At 43.6% G+C, this 16,956-nt stretch overlaps 1 protein-coding gene across 2 annotated transcripts; it reads left to right on the top strand.

Moving 5' to 3' along the window:
• Positions 1-1,402: 1,402 nt before the first annotated feature.
• On the top strand, positions 1,403-16,845 carry mier3b (mesoderm induction early response 1, family member 3 b). 2 transcript variants are annotated; one of them, XM_072432621.1, is made up of 13 exons: positions 1,403-1,480; positions 2,290-2,314; positions 3,011-3,156; positions 8,323-8,445; positions 12,058-12,181; positions 12,575-12,648; positions 12,729-12,801; positions 12,882-13,024; positions 13,701-13,782; positions 13,859-13,953; positions 14,203-14,330; positions 14,566-14,720; positions 14,910-16,845. In XM_072432621.1, the coding sequence occupies exons 1-13, from the start codon at positions 1,472-1,474 to the stop codon at positions 15,347-15,349; spliced, it is 1,617 nt and encodes a 538-aa protein (XP_072288722.1). In that variant the 5' UTR covers positions 1,403-1,471; the 3' UTR covers positions 15,350-16,845. The 2 variants fall into 2 exon arrangements, with proteins under 2 accessions (XP_072288722.1, XP_072288723.1); XM_072432622.1 differs by having other exon boundaries at positions 1,440-1,463.
• The last annotated feature ends 111 nt before the right edge of the window (positions 16,846-16,956 follow it).

Below are 16,956 nucleotides of genomic sequence, written 5' to 3'. Positions count from 1 at the left end.
GAGCTATGCTCTCCCCCACAGTTACAGCACTTGAGTTTTGCTCCTTCGTCACACTTCCCATACTCGTGGTCTCCTGCACATTTACCACACTTCTGCTTCCCTCTACAGACCGCTGCAATATGCCCAAAGCGCTGGCACTTGAAGCAACGCAGGGGCGGCAGAACATATGGGCGTACGCCATAGCGCATGTACCCAATGCACACCACACGAGGCAGGATCCCACCTTCAAATCTAATCATTATCGACAGGCTGTCACACCTTACCCCATCCCGGGTCATCTTCAACCGCCTAGCATCCACCACCTTAGCTCCAGTCAAATTCTCCTTTATGTCATCCACAGATGTCGTCGTAGGGACGCCTACTATAACTCCCCTGACCGTGCCTCTTACAGCATCAGACACAAGAATGTCCTTCCCCCCCAGACACTTAGCCTCAATCGCCTTCCTTTGCTGAGCCACGTCCTTGCACACGACCAGCAGCGAGCCATCCCTAAGGACACTCGCATGCTTGAACACTCCCACAGCTACAGTCAGGCTCCTTGTCAACGCCATCGGATCCCACCCCTTAAAGGACGCATTATCCTGCGCGAGCTTTATGAACACCTTACACTCTGAACTCACATCCCCGACATCTGCAACCCCCCCGCCCTGCTCCTCACTGAGAGAGCCCTCCATAGACGAGCAAGAAGACGCCCCACGCTGCACAGGATCAGTGGCTCCAGGGGAATCCTCCCCGCTGTTCATATCGTCACCGACCAGGTCACGCTTCCTCTTCTTCTTCCCCGTCATACGGACCGAGGCGTTCCTCTATGTTGCCGTAATATCCAAACTGTTGTCGTTGTTGTTGTTTTTTATGGCTTCTTCTCGACGTTCTGTTTTATGGCGGTTGGCATCCTCTTCCATTGCCATTGCACGGCTTTGAGTGACTATGGAAGCGTCCTTAGTGACTCAATAAGGATCTTCTAGAACTAACGACGCAGTCGCTCAATAAACACAAGGGGTAGAAGTTAGGATGGCCTATTCATTAAGTAGTTAGCTTGAATCATTCTTAATAAACTTTTTTGTTTATTATGAATTAAGTCTTTGTTCATGTTTTATAAAGGCTAATGAAAGTGTAGTTCCAATAAAATGTCAATGACATTTCAATAATCTGTTAACTCTAGAACTCTGATAAGATTTGTGTAGTGCATGTAAATATACCCAATATTTGATAATCATCTCTTTGTTTTTTGTTTTGTTTTTTAATGAGTAGAAAAAACATGACAAATTTCACATATGAACCCACAACATACATTCTATAACTTTGATGCTGTCTATTTCCCTGCAAAGAGCCCTCTCCGTGCGTCAGTAGCGGGTTTAAACGGAGTCACGCACGGTCACGACTCGGACGCTGTGCTGCTCTGTGATTGGCTGAGAGCGCTCATCCGGGCACTGAGCCACGACGAGCCCGCCCATCCGCTAAAGGTACCAATATGGCGGAGGTAAGAGGGAAAACAGGGGAGAAGCTACTGCCTTTAACTCGATATTTTTAACATTTCGGCTCTGCATTCCTGCCTTGTATGCTATCGATTGGGCGCGTAAGGCTTTTTGCCACACATACACCGTGATCCGCGTCTCGATGTTGCGTTTTAGACCGTAAAAGTACGTTTAAAGGCCGGGTGGGAGCCGTCACTACCAGGCCGCTGCGCCGTCGCTCTCAGCTGTAGCGTAGCGGCGGTGTAAATTGATACGTAAATTTAATGCTAGCTTGCCGACGTGAGGGGGGAAAAACACCCTAACACGCGCGTTTGATGAATAGAAATAGTTTTTTACTTCATGGGGTTTTCGTGTGATAAGTTTGCCGTAAGGTTTTCTGACGTATGTCGAGTGTAAAGCCGCGGAAACGTAAAAATGAATGTTTACGTTTTGCGATGCATAGGTTTTCTGAGGCTAAGCTAGCACTTTCTGAAGCCGACACAGCATAGATCGCAAACGTTCCGTGAAACCCCTATCAAATGACGCTTATTTATCGAATTTTTCAAAGATACGCTGAAATATGCTGCGTTCGTGGCATTCCTGTGGCTTTTTGTAGCGTTTTCAGCTTGTTTTTAGAGGCTAGTGGTGATAATTGTCCATTTCCAGTCACTGGTGTCGTGAGCGCTCCGTCTGTTTTGGTGGGAAAACGAAGCCATTTAAATTTGCGGACAGAAACCTCATGAATTTAACTGTAAATGTGCTTTTTTAGTTGCAAATGCGTTGCCTTATGTTGCCAAATTTCTCAATGACTAATTTGTGTGTCATTATTTTGCAGGCTTCCCTGGGGAGTTCAAGTCCAGGTGAGATTTGTTCCAGATGTTTATGCTTTGCTTGACAGTATAAAAAAGACTGATTCAGAATAAGTAGCAGCATTTGTTATGAAGAAGTCTGCATAATATTGTTAAATGTGATGTGTGAATTTTGGAGGGTTTCCCCAGATATCGTTATCTGTACAATACTGAATTGAATTTAGCAGAGATTGGGCACCAGTATGTTTTCTGCTCCGGCCCAGTCTGTGTGACATTCCCAGTTTGTCCTCAGCATCTTTTTGAACAAACTAAAAAGTGAAATAAAAGTGCAATTAAGCGAAAACCTTGCTTTATGTTTACAGGTGTGCAACAAATTACTATGTATCTCTCATAAATTCATTTTGTTATTATTTTAACTAACATTACCGGGTAATCTGGGAGTTTAGATTAATTTCATTAAAATGTTATGTCTGAAGTGCTGCGATATCAATAGCATTGTAATATATTTACTTTTTTACACAATAATTCCAGTTATCTCAAAAGAAATATGTTGCCTAATGTATTTGTCCAACTCAAAATAAAACACTTGAGACAAAACCTAGATTTAATAAGGCCCATTTCCAAGTGTTTTTATTTTAAAATGGCCAGTATATCAATATTTGTATTGTGTGTCATATTGTGCAGCCTGATTAATATGAAAGCAAATTTTCTAAATCGGTATCTTTTATATCCCCTTGTTTTCCGCAGTTGGCTCTTTATCGTCAGAGGATCATGACTTTGACCCAACGGCAGAGATGCTAGTGCATGAATACGATGACGAGAGGACTTTAGAGGAGGAAGAGTCTCAAGAAGGAGGCAGCAACATCAGCTCGGAGCTCGCAGATCTAGAAAAGGTAACAATTTATCATCCGTGCAAAGCTAAACATATTGCAAATAAATCAATTTTTATTGATAAAAGGTTATGCACTTTATTTCTCTTCACATCTGTCGATTCTACATTATACAGCCCATTCCCATTTTGTGCAACATTTGAACCTCAATTGCATCTTTATTATTATAGAAATGCGTTTTTGGACCGTTTCACAACCTGTATTGTCTGATTTTCGTCATTCAAGGTTCTTTCTGTAGATATTTTTTGTCGATCATGATCATGGCAACTGTCAAACTACTAGAACTAATTAGCATAGGATGTAGCATTTGCAGTGTTTTAGGCATTCAATAATTGCAGAATTTGCAAACTGGGGTTTGCCACCACCTACTGTAGTTGTACATCTTCAAAATATGTGTTTCTACTGTATCATGGGGGGAATAGGAAAGTGTTGTGTACTATTAATGGCGGTTGGCAGCCAACAAAAAAGGTGCATTTACCCCCACTGAGTTTCATGAGTTCCTTTTTAAGGAGGAACTCATGAAACTGCGGAAAACCATCGTCTTACCCGGAGATCGTCACGTTATCCCGGCGGACATCCTAATTTTTCCCCTCCATCCCTTGTTGGGAAATGGGAGGTTTTGTCTACAGGAGTTTTTGTTTATAAGAGTTCTTCTATTGAGAGTGTTTTTTAAACTTCCTATATTCTGTGATCTGTCCTTTTCCTCTGTATCTACTGCGTTGTATCAATGAAATTTCCCCATGTGTGGACAATAAAGGAATATCTTATCTTATCTTTACTGTTTTATGACGGCTGGTATCCAAGTGTTACGTTACTGCCAGCCTTTATTCTTTAGACTTTATTCTTTAGACTTTATTCTTTAGACTTTATTCTCTAGGTTTTATTCTCTAGGCTTTATTCTTAAGGCTTTATTCTTCAGTTCCAAGCACATGAGATTCTCTTCTTCATCCTCCCGTCTTCTTCTTCTTTGGTGTTTTATGGCTGTTGGTATCCAAGTGTTACATTACCGCCAGACTTTATTCTTTAGACTCTGCTTCTTCGGCGTTTTATGGTGGCTGGTAGGGCTGCAGCGATCGATTATTTTAGTAATCGAGTAATCTTATCGATTTTTCTTTTTTTTTTCTTTTTTTCTCTCGATTAATCAGTTAATTTTTTTGGTACATTCCGTAACCATTTAAAGCATATAAAATATTTTTTTTAATAAACGTTATAGGTCATTGTAATAAACAAATTGAGTTTCTGCTTTTAAAAAAAACACATTTTATTCTTAATTTCACATGAGTTTGTCCCCAAAACAGCAACATTTCACTTCACCAGTCCAAAGTGTTCTGTTTGTATATGAAGAATATATAAATTCACTTGTCACCAGACTGTTTAATTTGCGTTTCTGTCGCATAACTTAAAATAAGACATTTGCTTGTAAAACATTTTGGGTGGGACCAGTGATGCTGGTGTTTTGACCACTTTACGGCGTCGACTCCGTGTCATCGTGGACTTTCTGTTTCACATCAGATTATTCTAATGGTCTCAGTCCTCCTGTTTCCAACGATGTATTGGCCGTTTCAAGGTGTCGCATGTTTTAAACATACGAGTGTGACAGGGAAGCAGAGTTGGGAGCACGGGGGACCGCGAGTGTGGAGCGGGGGTCCTCGGTGGCGGGGCGAGGACGTGAGAGGTGGTGCCGCGCGGAGCTAGTTGTGGTTAGAGCGGCAGCTCGTGGCACCGTGCTCTTTCACGCAACAAAACTCTTCCCGGTCGCACCTATAATAGATCCATGGGTCGCACTCGTGAGTTTCCCTCTGTTATGTTCAGCTGCTGCAGGAACTAGAACTAGAACTAGAATTATTTGATCTACTCGCGTAATCGTTGCAGCCCTAGCGGCTGGTATCCAAGTGTTAATACCGTTACACACCGCGGTGTCTAAAGCGTTTTCCACGCTCTCGACGCTTTGGATGCGCGTGCAACGCGTCCGACGCCGAAATGTTCAGCTTTGTCCAACTTTCTGCGGCTGATGCGCCGTAGCAGCCAATCAGAGATGCTCCAGTGACATGCTACGCACAACCCGGAAGAAGATCCAAAACAAACCCGCAAGTTAAAAAAAAAGACGCAGCTCTTGGAGCAAATAATGATATTGACTGAACTCTGCTCAGCTCTGAAGTATATGCGGGTCCCAGGCGGGCCCCAGAGCCCATCGCCATTGGACTTTTTAAAGTTAATGAACTAAAGCCATGGTCCGCCATTGAACTCGATTTACACCACGAGAAAAGCAACACAGCACAACTCCTCCACTGCGCATGTGCGCTGACGCCTCGGACGCACGTCTGCTGTTAAGTGTATTTTACAGGCGCGCGCCGAGGCGTCTCTTCAAATGTACAGCCGTCCAACTTCTGCGTCGAGCGCAAATTTGACGCCGCGGTGTGTACCTAGCTTTACATTACCGCCAGACTTTATCCTTTAGACTCCATTCTTCAGTTCTCCTGATTTTATTCTTTAGAATTTATTGCCTCCAACCCCCCATCCTCTTCTTCATTTAGACTCTTCTCCACTCAAAGTATGTTGTTGTTTTATGGCGGTTGGCATCCAAATGTTGCATTACCGCCAGACTTTATTCTTTCGACTTCATTTTTCAGAGTTTTACACTATACCTCCACCCTAAAAGATGGAGCAGAATTTTGGGTGGTTTCCTCTTAGATCACAAAGTGGAAATTTGCATCACGGGCGTGACGTTTTTATACGTGTTTGCAAATGGACAACAACACACACATCTTGGTCACGGTCGGGCAACAGCACACCTGGACACCAGCCGCCATACAACAACACTGGAAGAAGAACTGCTAGGACTACGAATAAAGTCTGGCGTCTCGGCGGTCTGGAGAGACAGGAGATGGCGGAGGAGAGTGGATCGGTGGTCGAAAGCGTTCTAAAAGGCGCGGAGAAGCAGCCTTTTCTGGCTGCTCGTGCCCGGAAACGTAAAAAGTCCCTTAGCTCGTCCAAGGGTTCTGGGAATGAGCAGCAGGATGAGGCTGAAGCTATTGATATCCGGGGTGAGAGCAGAGACTGTAAGGTGATCATAAAGCTTGCACAGGATAGTGCATCCTTTAAGGAGTGGAATTCAGTGGCATTGTCAAAGAGCCTAACTGTAGCTGTGGGAGTGATCAAGAGTGCGAGTGTCCTTTAGAGATGGCTCGCTGCTGGTCGTGTGCAAGGACGCGGCTCAGCAACGGAAGGCGATTGGAACTAAACGTCTGGGTGGAAAGGACATTCTTGTGTCTGATGCTGAAAGAAACACGGTCAGAGGAGTTATCGTAGGTGTCCCTACGGCGACGTCTGTGGATGAAGTTAAGGAGAATTTGACTGGAGCTACGGTGGTGGACGCTAGGCGGTTGAAGGTGACCCGGTCTGGGGTAAGATGTGACAGCTTGTCGGTAATGGTAACACTTGAAGGGAGGTGCCTGCCTAGTAAGGTGTTCATTGGGTTCATGTGCCATAACGTTAGGCCATATGTTCCACCGCCCCTGCGTTGCTTTAAGTGCCAGCGCTTTGGGCATATTGCAGCGGTCTGTAGAGGGAGGCAAAGATGTGGTAAATGTGCAGGAGATCACGAGTATGGGAAGTGTGACGTGGGAGCAAAACTGAAGTGCTGTAACTGTGGGGAAGAACATAGCTCTGCCTACGGGGGATGCAGGTTTAGCAAAAGAGCTGCTGAGGTGCATAAAATAAAGGTCTCTCAAGGTATATCCTATGCAGATGCAGTCAAGAAAGTTTCAAGTAACGAGTTTAGAGTAAATACAGAGAGAGGAGCCAGCGCTGCTCCCAGCCAGGGCGAAATGAGAAAGGCCAGCGTGGCTCCCAAGAAGTGTGAAGGTTTCAAGAGTGGAGGTCCCAAGTGTGCAGGTTCCAGAATTAATGAGAATACCCTGGTTGTGGATAGAGAGGATTTTGTACTCTTTATGGTGGATGTTGTAAACTGTGCTGCTCAGACTCAAAGCAGAACTGAAAGGATCAGGATCATTGCTAAAGCTGCAGGGAGATTCCTTGGAACAAAGGAGCTTGATTGGGCAGATATAGAAAACAGGCTAAAGGCGCTAAATGGGAGTCGGACTGATGGGGGTCTGCTTTTGGGGAGTCAGAGTGATCAAAGTGACGAGATGGGGGTGGGGGTGGTCTCCTGTCCTCGTCCAGTCTCGTAGACGCACGGCTACCAAGCAGCGACATCAGTGGAAATATTAAAGCCTATAGAATGAAGCCTAAAGAATAAAGCTGTACGGTGGAAGCACCGAACGTCAAAGAAGGAGAGGAAGATGAAGAAGAGTCTCCCTGGAATAAAGCCGGTTGGTCTCTGAAACAACAACTATTCTACGACAAGTCACAAAGACATATCATGATATGTGGGCTTTATAACACCAAAGCAATGGAAGGAGTACTTTTACAGACTACGACAGAGTCTGAGGACTACGACAGAGTCTGAGGACTACGAAAAGTCTGAGGAATAAAGTCTGGCGGTAATGCAACAATTGGATGCCAACCGCCATAAAACAACAACAACTACGACAGAGTCTGAGGACTACGACAGAGTCTGAGGTGAGGACTACGACAGAGTCTGAGGTGAGGACTACGACAGAGTCTGAGGTGAGGACTACGACAGAGTCTGAGGTGAGGACTACGACAGAGTCTGAGGTGAGGACTACGACAGAGTCTGAGGTGAGGACTACGACAGAGTCTGAGGTGAGGACTACGACAGAGTCTGAGGAATAAAGTCTGGCGGTAATGCAACACTTGGGTGCCAACCGCCATAAAACAACAACAACTCCTGTGCTTTGAACTTGTGGGCTTTGAAACGCCAAAGTAGTAGAAGAACTGAAGAATGGAGTCTATAGGATAAAGTGTAAAGAATACTATCTGGCGTGGGAGAAGGCCAGCTGGAATAAAGTCTAAGGAATAAAGTCTGGCGGTAATGTAACACTTGGATACCAACCGCCATAAAACAACATTTTTGCTTTTGTTTTAATTGTCAAGTTAATCAACTGTTAATATTCTGTGTTAGTTAGTATGTGGAATCCCCCATTTCAGTAATGGATGACCCGTTACTAACTTTTATGGTAATAAGACACCTGAAATACTGCAATGCACTGTAATTGTTTGAAATTAATCACATTTTCTGTTTTTCAGGAGGGGAACATGCCGCTGGAGGAGTTGTTGGCGATGTATCGATGTGAGGCTTCCGCAGGCTCCAGTATAGACAGCTCTTCGGGCGACTTGACCGATGAGCTGCCGGACATGACATTAGACAAGGTAAACCTGCATTTTAATCATACACATATACTTTTATGTGGTAATATTTTGTAAATAATTTGGATAAAATTATATTTTTCTGACTAGTATTACTATTAGGGTTGTGTTCCAAAAATTGATACGACAATATATCGTCGCGGCCCCGGTATCAATACCAATATCGATATTTAGTCATTGAATCGATTTATTTTCTTTTTTTTAATTAAGATTTTGTGGCCCAAAGGCTTTATTAGACAGGGCAGATGAGTGAGAAATGGGAGAAGAGAGAAATGAGGACATGCCTTAAATTGTCAGAGTCGGGATTCAAACTCACGGCACTGCGGCTGGCTGCACTTGGATGGCACAGTATCGACAATTTTAAACATTTATTTTTATTATAAAAATATTTATTTATTTATTATAAATTGTCCAAGCGGCTGTGTAGAAGGGGTGCGCTTCTCTTGGCCGAGGTGAGAAGGAGCTGTGGACCTGATCAGAAGATGCAGCTGCAGCATGTTCAGACCAGGCTGATTGTTTGACAAGAAATATGCAATACTTCACTAGAATGTGTTCCTTATATTTCTATTTGGATCTGCTGGTTGGATGTATGAATGCCTATTACATCTGGTGTTTCTATTTAACAACGCTCGTTCGGCAGAACTGCGCGGCACCCAAAACGTGCCTGCATTGCACCGAGGTTTGGGTGCTTTGATAATAGGTCTTGCAGACCCAAGTCTGTGTACAGCCGGCCTCAGAGTTACTGATTTACAAATAAAACCAACATCATTAGAAGAACAGGACAGAAAACAGGAAGTCTAACATGACAAAACATTAATACAATGTAAATACCCAAAATGGGCAATAAACAAGTGTAGGTATAACAAGTCAAAGAAAAACAAAAGACAAAAAAACGATCTAAAGACTGACGGCCATGGTATAACTCCCGTACATTAGGTTATCACTGAGAAAATGTAAAGCTCTATGAAAAATCAACACACCAGTAAAACTACAAAAACAGCTTCTTACAACATCCCAACGATGAAATAAATACAGACAAACAAAATGTCATGTAAGAAATAGAATGATAAAATAGAATGTGAGAAAGAAACCAGAACAAGACAAACTAAAGTCTGCAATCTCAAACCACTGCCAAAGGGAAAACCACATGAAGGATTGGAACACCACCTCTGGATGAAAGACAATGGAAATCTGCAAACATCCTCAAAGTAATCTAAACAGAGACAAGGGGGCATTTTTACTTCCTCGTGCTTGGGATATTGTTCTGAAGAAGTCGGGCTGTCGTCCTTCCTCTCTCCTTGCACCAAAGTCAGTCAGCCTGCAAGATCACCTCACTACAATATCACGTGACTCTGAGGATAACTGCAGACAGGCAATCGAAACATAAAATAAAACACTGGATCTAGAAGCATTGAGCTGGTCTTGACCTAAGAATGCACCAACCAGAACTGCACCAACCAGAACTGCACCAACCAGAACTGCACCAACCAGAACTGCACCAACCAGAACTGCACCAACCAGAACTGCACCAACCAAGAACTGCACCAACCAAGAACTGCACCAACCAGAACTGCACCAACCAGAACTGCACCAACCAGAACTGCACCAACCAGAACTGCACCAACCAGAACTGCACCAACCAGAACTGCACCAACCAAGAACTGCACCAACCAAGAACTGCACCAACCAAGAACTGCACCAACCAAGAACTGCACCAACCAAGAACTGCACCAACCAGAACTGATACAAGACTTAATTAGGGCTGAACCGAGGACTCAACCGAGGACTCAACCGAGGACTCAACCGAGGACTCAACCGAGGACTCAACCGAGGACTCAACCGAGGACTCAACCGAGGACTCAACCGAGGACTCAACCGAGGACTCTGCCAAACTTTGAGGCCTAAAGTGAGCAACTTTAACCTGTACTCGACTTTTACAAATTACAAATCTTTTCCATCCACTGCTAGATTATTTTTTCTCTACTATAATTGCTTTCAAATTCTCCACTTTGTCATAATTTCAGATGGAAGTCTATATACAATAACTATGGGAGATTCACTTTTTGAAAAATTTCCAAACTTATCATAAATGAAAACCTGCCATATAAATCGTCTGACTTTAAAGTCCTTTCAACTGTTGACAACTTTCGTTTCACTCAAATGTCCGGTGCCTGTTGTCATATCACAGGATGTGCTCGGATGAACATTGTGTTGTTAAGACTGGAAAAAGAACAACTAATCTGTTATGAAGCTAATCTATCAAGGCCATGTCCCTTTTTCCTGGTGCTATCTGGTTTATTTAATCCTGGTTTGATATAAAAATGTGTGTTTCCTGTTTTGACTTCACTGAGGGACAGATGGGACTCTGGTAGAGATGGATGTTTTTACTCTTGCGCTTGTGAACTTCATATATCCTCATGATCTCTGGTTATAAACTTGACTTGTGATCCATAAACAAGGGCAGGCAGCAGCAGAGCCACGGGAGCACATGGTCCAAAAGCGTACACCCCCACACTGCTGTGATGACCCGCATTAGTCCCGGTGCCAGGCCTCTGAGCGCCCTCGAGATGGGCTTGTCCCAATTTAACCAGCAAAGAGCTTTTTTTTTAAAGAGCGGAGTGTTTAACGGCGCTGCGCTGTTTACGCTTTGAGTGGGAGAAAAATACCCACGTATAATTGGACGGTATTGTTTATTCTATAACATTTCATTTGTGTTATTTATGCCCATGAAAGTTGTTTTATAATGAGTATCTCGTCCATACGGGGATAGTAACATGACTCCAGTGGACTAGTTTTGAAGTTTATTAGTTATGATTCTAGTCAGTCAGAATACACCAGACCACGCCCTCAGTTTGCTTGACTCCGCCTCATATTTTGGCGTAATCACATTTCTTGTTTAGAATTCCACCCCCTGCGCTGTCATCAGTTGCGCCAACGCAATATGTTCAGAAATGAGCTCTGCAGCACCCAAGTTAATGCTAAGACCAGGGGGAAAATACGACCCTTTAAGTCTTTCAATTCCCGGTAAAAATCGGCCTCAGTCCTGTTCCTTTGCCGTACCCCAGTGCCACAGACTCTCTCGCTCTCTGCTGCACACTTCTATCATCTCGCTGTCCGTGCTCACTGCTCCTCGTGTCCCGTCTCTGATCTACACGCTCCTCGGCTGTGCGTCAGTCTCGTGGTGTAAATCATTGTCGTTATGCTTGGGTTTCATACTTTGCGCACAGGGATTAAAACCTCATTACGGGGTCAGGCCTCCGCACCACTGTGACTCCATTCGGATCGTTCAGTTAGGAGTCGTGCAAAAGAATCGGATCGTTCGTGGACTTCACATCAGTAATCCAGACCATTCTAAAAATGTTCAGGAAGAAGGTCCAATATTGTACAAATTTTGTTATTTGTTTTTTTTTTATGCTGTATTTTGTCCCGTCAGATTTGATACTTTCTCAAATGAATGAGTTTACTTTTGCATCTGTGTTGATTTTGTTGTATTTTGTCACCTTTTCGCTTCTTTGTCCAAATAATTTCCCCCCCGACTCAAGTTCGTCAAAGTCTGTAGTATTTCCATGTGGTATGAGATAATGTTGTATTCTAATGAGTGTGGTTGTGTTGCAGGAGGAGATAGCCAAAGATCTGCTGTCGGGGGATTATGAAGAGGAGACTCAGTCCTCAGCCGATGATCTGACTCCATCAGTCACTTCTCATGAGACCACAGACTTCTTCCCCAGGACGCTGCGATGTGAGTCCTCATCATGAAATGCCTTTCAGTATTAAGATTAATATTTTTATTATAGTCTTAATTTCATTAACATAAACAAGATAGACTTTGGGCTATTGCGTGTGTTAAATTGCATAGATTTATTTTATTATTATTCTTTGGCTTTGCTGACGATGAGTAGAAATGGCTTATTCACAAGTTAACTATGTACCACAAAGTACATCATCAGAAATATGTGGACAATGGTCAATGTATATATATTTAAAAAAATGCAGATATGTCTTGTAATACAATTAATTTAGTATTTGGACTTGCTTGAATGCGCGGGAGGTTGAATGTCGAGAGCGTGCGCGGTAACTGATGTGTACAGTCATGAATTCTAATTGAATTCACTAATTAGATTGTTTTTTCCAGCAAATGCCATTTCTGATGGAGATAAAGAGTCTGATTGTGACGATGACGGCCCGAGCCCCGAAGACTCCAGAAAAGTACACAACTCATTTATTACAAGTGCAGTCATGTCTAGAACGATGCGAGCTGAAATATGAAATATCTTTTGCCGTTGTAGGAGATCCAGGTGGGGTCTGAGTACCAAGCGGAGGTCCCATCCTGTTTGTGTCACTACAAGGAGGGGGAAAATGGTAATTATCCTTATATATTTGTTTGCCCCATGTCAATTATTTGATAGCCTTTTTTACTAATAAAATATGAATGTCTTTAGTCTATGAAGAGGAGGACGAGTTGATGTGGAGCCCGGCCACTTTGTCAGAAAACAAAGTTCGAAGTTTCCTCATCGATGTGGCGTCGCGGATGTCGGAGGAGAAGCCGGGCAGTGACAAAGTACATGTGCGGGACAATGAACAGGTCAGACTTATTCCTCTTCCAAGTCAGAAAAATGCATTATGTTGTTAGTTGTTTTCCTGTTGCCGTGCTTCAACCTCAGACTCCGAGATGGGACTAAGTGGCTTCACTCTTAACACGCTCTTCACTCATGGTTCAATATCAGCTGAAAGCCTTTCATCCAAAATTTACTTTTTTGAGTTTTTAAGCATCTAAATTGTTATAACGTCGTTCCCTGATGACCCTGATTCCCTGAAAAACCTGTTGTATTCATTAATCCTGTTTAGGAGGGCGTCTTCTCTAAGCCTCAGATAACTATTTCCCCTTGATTGTTCCTGTTTAATCTTGTGCTGACATCACCAGACCCGCTCTGACCATTTTTGACATCAAATTACAATTGCATCATTAAAATATATTGAGTTGCTAAAATTGCTTCTTTTTTTCCCATGGTAATTCCCACTTTTGCCAGTAGATGGCGTGCTAAACAAGTACATTCATGTCAGACAATGGCTCTAAAGGGAGGGAAAGTAAACAGCATTTTAGTTATGCAAAGTTGAAATGGAAACTCCACGCACATAAATATACAGGCATCAAAGGCGTGATGTTTTAGCTGCATTATGTCCGTTTGAACTGATCAAGTACCGTAATTATAGAAAAATACAACTACTTGTTCACCGTCTTTCTATACGTTTTGTGGTAGGCTTTGCACGAGCTGGTCCTCTGCCACTACAACACGCGGGAAGCACTGGAGAGATACTGCAGTCGCCTCAAGTCTTCGAAAGGTAAGCGCGGACGGACACTTTAGAGACCGCCCATAACCACTGACATTATATATTGAACTGTGCATTTTTGTTTCAGAAAAATCGCCGCCTTGGTCCGAAGAGGAGTGTAAGAACTTCGAACACGCACTACAGATGTACGACAAGAACTTTCACCTCATCCAAAAACACAAAGTAAGACCAGAGTCAAAAAAAGACCGAACTATTGGCAGTATTGCAGATCCAGAACGTTAAAGCGCTAATGTGTTCTGGAAAAGGAGATTTGTTTATGTCATGGAGTTAATGTACGCAAAGTAATACTGTTCCAAGCCTCTTCATCGCTTCAAACATTGTCGTGATTGTGGAGTAGATCCTTGTGATTCTTCATCCGAGAGCCATTTAACCAAACCGTTTCTAATCAGAGTTGCGTCCCTCTTCTCCCAGGTCCCGACCAGAACTGTAGCAGAGTGTGTGGCGTTTTACTACATGTGGAAGAAGTCCGAGCGCTTCGACTTCTTTGTGCAGCAGAATCGGTTCGGCAAAAAGAAATACAGCAGCTACCCCGGTGTAACGTGAGTGCTTTTGTGTCTGCCCCAAGACTAAATGAACGTACAAATACACAGTGTCGTTTCTAAGATGATTTAGTCCACAAAGGTACGAATTGAAGAAGGCAACGTCAAATTGTAACTAGATTCCTAAAAAGTAGTCTTGGATCATAAAGATTTTTCATTTCTTGACTCGATAATTGTTGGAGCGATTACTGAACAGGACGCGTGGGCTTGACTGATGTGCTTGATTTCCCTGCAGAGACCTGATGGACCGGCTGGTGGACGAGGCAGAGGGTCTGGCTGTGGACAGCTCGTCGTCGGTGTGTTCTGGGGCCGGAGGCGGAGGGCGCCTGGAGGCCACTACAGACCAACAGCTCAGTTTGCTCAACTCCATCACGGCCAGCGACCTCACAGGTGACTACAGCCGATACTCGACTGACCCTTCTCTTAGGTTACAATGCACTCTGACAGGCTGATCGTTTGGTTCTGAAATCACAATGGTGACCTGTAGGGGGCAGGATTTGACCCTTGTTTGGAAGATCCGTCAGTGAATGGGTTTGATTTAGATTCAGACTTCCTCACGTTTGTGTCTTTTCGTTGCAGCGTTGAGTAACACTGTCGCCACCGTGTGCAGCCCGGCGGAGGTCAGCTGTCTGGACTCGTACCCCTTTCCTCCTCTTGAGAGCCTTCACCGGGGGCCCCTAAACCACGAGGAGCCGCTGGGCTTCCCGTCCAACGGAGGAGATCCCGATTGTCTGAACATGTTGGACGCGGGCTTCTACCACTCGGACCTGGGCTGTGAGCGGCCGTCCAAAAGACTCAAGATGGCACTGCCTGACTCCTTCATGAGCGACGTGTCTGTGGGAGGCCTGGACTTTGAGTCGCGGCGGAGCTCCACGCACCACCATAGAATCACTGGGGCCAAAATGGCCGTGTCCGTCACAGACTTCAGCAGCTTGTCCGGGAGCACGGAGCCCAACGGCTTTTTGAGCGCGCACGCCCGGCACCACACGGCGCACACGGCAGCACTTCAGTCCGAGTGAAACTGTCTCCTGTTGTACATAAGACTGACCTCATTGGAGAAGCTCATTTGTTTAAATTCTATTATATATATCTATATATGTATATGAATATACTTTTTCATTTGTGTAATATGACATCAGTGATGTCTACCATATAGAACTAAATCTTGATTTCTCTCAAGAGTTTATATAGCCATTTAATTTTATTTAGTTGCGTTCTTGATGTGTAATGTCCATGTTCAGTGGGGCCCGAGGCTGCAGTAGAAGAGTTGTGTATCTTCCTCATATTTAATCACAACATCTTCTTATCCTGCCATTCTGTTCAGCTGCCAAATTAGCTTAATGTCGCTGTTTTGTGGTTTGAAGTGGTACTTCTCCTTAGTGTTTGGTTTACAGGTACTTTTGGGTCGCCTCGTTCTTTTTTGTTTGGAGCCCAACACTAGCGTGGAGTGGAGCTGGAGCTAAAGCTGGCGTCTGAACTCGAGCTGCTCTGGCGTTCTCTCTCCTGTGGAAGCGTGTGTAGCTGCTGCGTTTACTTTACACTTTAAACTATTTCAAATGGCCAAACTGGTACATGTCTGTCTTTATCAGTTCAATCCAAATCTGTAATTTTTTAACCATTTTCCTTTATGAAAACCACGTGTTCCCTGTGTTTGCAAACGAACCGCAGAAACTTCAGCTGTTAAGTTTTGATAAACGGCCATTGACATCGACGGTATCTTTTTGCATTACAGTCATCAGTTATTCCACGCCTTTAAGGCGAAATCCCATAATGTATCCCAAATGAAAAGCTCTTTTCACTTCAAAGACGGCGTACCTTTGCGCAGTATTTATTTATGGTTACTTTCTCTGCCAGAACTTTCTAATTCGATTGACCGCCATTTCCTAAGTAGCATCATATTTGTTTGTTTCCTCTCGACTGAAGTCCTTCATTGTGAATTGTACGACGTTTAGCGGGTCATTGTGGTTTGGAGGCCGTAGTTGTGTTTACTTAATTTATCTATGCATTTTTGTGTGCAACGTTTGTTTCAGGGGTACATCCTATCCGCCGTGTAAATCACCATCGTGTCTTTTTGTCATCCTCGCATCCCACAATAAGTTAAAAACCAGTAAGAGAACATATTCACTTTTTTTGTTTGTTTCTTTGCTTCTCGTGTAAATACTTAGCAAGATAGCCTTTAAAAAGTCTATAACTGACCTCTTACACTTGTGAATCTGTGTTGATACAAAAGTTTTAATTTCTCTGTAAAAGGCAATAATTTGTAGATATGTACAGATCTTTTGGATTTTTCCATGTTCCTTTCGGGCGTTTTCCATTTTGAAAAAGGAAAATAAATGGCCCGGTCACCACGACAACACAGCTAAATCGCGCATGCTAGTCCCCCATCACTGAGGGGGAAAAAGATCATTATTATCGATCGTGTTGGAATTTTTGTGTTTTCGATTCGCAGTGTAAAAGACGTTTTTTCTTTTTCTCCCCGAGCTTGAATTGTTGAGAATGTCGTCTCTTTTTTTGTCTCGATAGTTAAAGGGACGGCTGCTGCTGCTCTCGGTGTCCAGAGCCTTTTTGTTTTGTCCTCCGAGCTCTCTCAGCTTTAGCGGTGCAGTGCTTATTTATTTCACCTGTG

Source organism: Eucyclogobius newberryi, unplaced genomic scaffold (genome assembly GCF_026437365.1).
Source record: "Eucyclogobius newberryi isolate DKJ021-1_F unplaced genomic scaffold, fEucNew1.0.hap1 SCAF_6, whole genome shotgun sequence".
Lineage (NCBI taxonomy): Eukaryota > Metazoa > Chordata > Actinopteri > Gobiiformes > Gobiidae > Eucyclogobius > Eucyclogobius newberryi.
Note: the sequence above shows the minus strand (reverse complement) of the source record. Positions and strands in the feature narration are given on the sequence as shown.

Excerpts from the sequence above, each read along its gene's own strand:
- mier3b (XM_072432621.1), top strand. Across the intron at positions 2,315-3,010 it reads CCTGGGGAGTTCAAGTCCAG|TTGGCTCTTTATCGTCAGAG; the intron begins GTGAGATTTGTT and ends TGTTTTCCGCAG. Across the intron at positions 3,157-8,322 it reads AGCTCGCAGATCTAGAAAAG|GAGGGGAACATGCCGCTGGA; the intron begins GTAACAATTTAT and ends TCTGTTTTTCAG.